General features: G+C 41.8%; 1 protein-coding gene across 1 annotated transcript; it reads right to left on the minus strand.

The window, feature by feature from the left end:
- Positions 1 to 959: 959 nt before the first annotated feature.
- On the minus strand, positions 960 to 2,730 carry ascl1a (achaete-scute family bHLH transcription factor 1a). The gene is made up of 2 exons (XM_055190480.2): positions 1,963 to 2,730; positions 960 to 1,859 (listed from the first exon to the last, which is right to left on the minus strand). Exon 1 carries the CDS (start codon positions 2,570 to 2,572, stop codon positions 1,976 to 1,978), a length of 597 nt encoding a protein of 198 aa, XP_055046455.1. The 5' UTR covers positions 2,573 to 2,730; the 3' UTR covers positions 960 to 1,859; positions 1,963 to 1,975.
- Between the last annotated feature and the right edge of the window lie 1,420 nt (positions 2,731 to 4,150).

A 4,150-nucleotide genomic window follows, 5' to 3' on the forward strand; every position in this document is an offset into this window, starting at 1 on the left:
TTGAGTGCGCGCTGCTGTCAGAAAGGCACACGCGCCTTTAGCTGACTCCACTCGAGCGCCGCACGCGCGCACAGAGCCATTCAATTTATTACAGCAGGCACGCGCCCGCCCCGCGCACGCACGCTCTACCTGTCAAGCGCGATGACTTTTTCTAAGTTATGCAAAACGTAAATTTGTTTTTAAAGGTTTATGTGTTTACTAGAATAAAAACTAAATAAAGTAATAAATAAAATGTTGTACCGTCTTGGCCTTTTTAGAACTACTACTTATACTATTAATTAACAAATAATAATAATACATTTAAGTTTTAAAATGCATTTGTCCAGTATTTTGTCTCCTATTGTTTTGTTTTTGTCTTTTATGGTTTTGTTTTTGCCCTAGTTTGGCTATTTAAATGTCTTGACGAAAACTTTTATAGTCCACTTGAAAAATGCAAAGTATACTTTAGTATTTAGTCTACTAGTATATTGTATTGTATTGTAGTAAATACTACATTTTAAAATGTATACTATATTGTTCTTTGGTCGTAGTGAATTGATAAACTGTTTTGAATATTGTACTTATATTTATTATGGTATGGTTCAAGACTTAAATGTCTAGCAATTTTACTACAGCCTACTATAGTAAGTACTAAAGTGTATAGTTCGGTGTTTTTAGAGATCAAATAATAAATTGTGATGTATTTTTGTGGTACAATATGCTTATTTTTTCAAATGTGCTGTGTTTACCAAATTGGCATTCAGTATGAGCACAGGCAAAGAAAACTGTCCAGTATTCTGGTCACGTCTTCTCCTGCCTGACGACAGGCAAACTGCCGAGAGTTAGCAGGCTTATCACTTTTGTTGCTCATGAGAAAAAAATGTATGAACATTGATGCTTATAGTTCTGCTGTTGTATGACTGTCATGAGAATATGTCCAAATGCATAAAACAAACTCTAAAAGACAACATAAGTATTTTAGAAACTTTTATTATGAGACTAAAGTATAGAAAATATTGAGATAAGGCATTTTTTCTACATTTCTGAGAGAAGCAATCTCCAGCATTGTAAAGGCAAAGTTGAACAGGCAGTATGGAGACAAAAACACCGCCGTTGTGTTCCGTTTGGACAATAGCTGCATAACCTTTGATCACTATGAACTCCGAGTCATATTACAATTGCAATCATACTCCTATTAAATAAGACACATCGGTGCTGAAATGTATACTCTTGAGCATTAAACTCATCTAAAACCTCTACAATCGTAAAGGGAACTGCCAGCTGCGATGCATCTGAGACTATAAGTCTGAATAAGCCAGAGGTAATGAGCATTATACGGCAGGTTATACTGTGTAGATCAAAAAATATATATACATATTAAAATCAATGTGTACAAAACATCTATAAATCTCTTACATACATACAAAAATAGCTTAATATATTTAAAAAACATGTTTTATACAAATATAACTTCATATAATAAAATAACCCACGTTGGAAGCATAGAGTTACATGTGAGAGGGGTCTTTAACAGGGCAAACCATCTCTGATGAGTATTAGCATATAGGTAAATTACAACATTTATATATTGCCGTCGTATATAAACCACAGATTTGTGGAAAGTCATTTTTTTATGGATTTCATGGGCGAATGCGCTGGACGGGCCGGACTCCTGAGCTGCCAGGGGTTGCGTCTTCCCTTCAAGTCCTTTGGCTCTTTGACACACGGGGCCGGTGGCTGCCGGTTTATACGGGCCATCTCTTGGTGTAGATGCGAGTGTGTCCGAACCGGACTGCAGCGCAAACGCAGTGCTTTGTGTTTTTGGAGGACGGGGTCATCCGTGTGCCTCCAAAGCGAGTGCTGCGATTTTTAGTCGTTTCCTAAAAAGAAAAAATAGAGATGAATACGCATGCACAAATAACAACAACAACCACCATATAGCATAATAATAAAGACCACAAAATATCGATTTGCAAAGCATACCTTTCACAAATGTTCAAAACCAGTTGGTGAAGTCCAGAAGCTCTTGTTCCTCTGGACTCAGAGGGTCGTATGAACCCTCATCTGAGGAATAAGATGACACTGGCGAACCGGCCATAGAGTTCATGTCATTCGAGTAGTTTTGGGAGATGGTGGGTGACAGGACGCCCGACTGGAAGGCTGCGCTCACCGCGTCATGCTCGTCCAAGAGCTGCTGGAGCGCACGGATGTACTCCACTGCCGAGCGCAGAGTCTCCACTTTGCTCATCTTCTTGTTCGCCGCGCCGTTGGGTACGTGCTCGCGGAGGGTGGCAAAGCCGTTGTTCACCAGCTTCACCCGGTTGCGTTCTCTCTCGTTCCGCCTGGCGACGGCGTGCGGCTGCTGCTGGGGCAAACTGTACCCAAAGCCCGCGAAGTTAAGCCTTCGCTTGCATCGCAGCAGCTCTGGTGAAGACGAACGCTGCCTCTTTGCCTGCTTGGACGCGGATTTATTGCTGCACTGGCTGTCCGTCGGACTGAGTTGGATGCTCTGCGCGGATGCTGCGAAGAAGCAGGCAGGTGGCATGAACTGTTGCTGGTTTACGCTTATTTCCATTTTGGCAGTGATGTCCATTTCCCGCGAAAAGAAGAGGAAAGGTGCTACGCGACACAAAAGTTTTCTTTGGAGTGCCCAGTGGCCGTGCGTCTTGCTCGTGGCGTTCACGCGCTCGCCGTTTTCAATAGACACTCGGTGCTGTGGATTCTCGACCTGCTCTGAGTTGTGAGATGGAAACAGCGCGCGGCCTTTTCAATACCCCGGCGGCCCGCCGTGCGCTCCCCCTAACCACGCCCCCTCTCGCCTCTTGCATTCACCTTGCGCTGAGATGCGGTTGCGTTGCGTACGCCAGACGCGTGCCGCTCCTGCCGCTGCTGAGTAAACAACTTCTTGTAAAGAATGACTAGAGGTGTTTTTTCGGTTATGACAAGTGTTTCTCGGAGGACCAAAGCACATGCACAACCTCCGAGATTTAGCAAAGCCCGGGAACTTGCAAAGTTTAACAGCAGCACATTTGTCTTAGTTTTAAACTTAATTTAATTGTTTAACAGTCCCTTACGAAAAATAACCATGGTTTTATTGTGGTAATAGTGTAGTAACCATAGTTTTTTGATGCATTGATTACTATCAGCAAAACCATGGTTTTACTACACTAACCATAGGGTTTTTGGTTTTAACTGTAGTAAAACCATGGTTAATTTTTGTAAGGGGTATGACGTTGTTCAAATTTACAAGTACAAATTACAATGCTTTACATTTATATATCTTATATGAGGACACATTTTTATATAAAAAAATAAAAAATACATCAGACGTTGCATAATCTTACAAATTTCATGTGTGTGTGCATATATATAGGCTATATTATTTAAAAAATATATATATTTAACAAATAATTATACTAAAACATTGCTTAATAATAAAGACATTAACAAGCACATTGCTTTCACTGGACTCTGCACACTGTGCACAGGCTGAGTTGGTGAAACACTTGTCAAGGGGTGGCACAAAAACGGCTGTTATTAAGATTTGAACTGTCTGGCCCCCGTTATATTGTTAACACGTTACAGCCATATAATATTGCTCCATATAAGGAACCTTTGTCCGGCTAAGACAAATTTGGTCTCTCATTATTGGAAATCATCACAGTTGAAAAGGCGGAACGGATGGGTTATTTTGTGGACGCGCATTAAGACGCGCTTCTCCTCGTGATTAGTTACACTTTATTCACACTTTTCTCCTTACAGTAGACGTGACACGGTATATCTCTCGATTAATTTCGTCTCTTTCACGGGGGATGATAATGGAGCATTGCTTTCACACCAATCCACTCTGGCCAAGTTTGTTTGAATGACTTCGCCCTTCGCGTGTGTGCGCGCAATGCGCATAGAGTGGGGAGGGGGTAATAAATTGTGTAATTTCTCTTAGTTGGCGGAGGCATTCAAGATCAGGCCAGCATTCAAGCACCCAGCCCCCTCCAACTTTCTTTTCTCCCCCCTCTCTTTCTCTCTTCCCTCTCTCTTTTTTAGCTCAGCAAGGGCGTTTAGAAAAGAAGCGTGGGTTCTATTCACCCGGGCTGGGAGGCTCTGAAACATATCCACCATGCTCTGTCAGTGCATTTGCAGAGTCCAATTAGCGTTTTGTAAGCCTCTCTTT

The sequence above is a fragment of the Misgurnus anguillicaudatus genome, chromosome 1 (genome assembly GCF_027580225.2).
Source record: "Misgurnus anguillicaudatus chromosome 1, ASM2758022v2, whole genome shotgun sequence".
NCBI lineage: Eukaryota > Metazoa > Chordata > Actinopteri > Cypriniformes > Cobitidae > Misgurnus > Misgurnus anguillicaudatus.

Excerpts from the sequence above, each read along its gene's own strand:
- ascl1a (XM_055190480.2), bottom strand. The coding sequence starts at position 2,572 with ATGGACATCACTGCCAAAATGGAAATAAGCGTAAACCAGCAACAGTTC.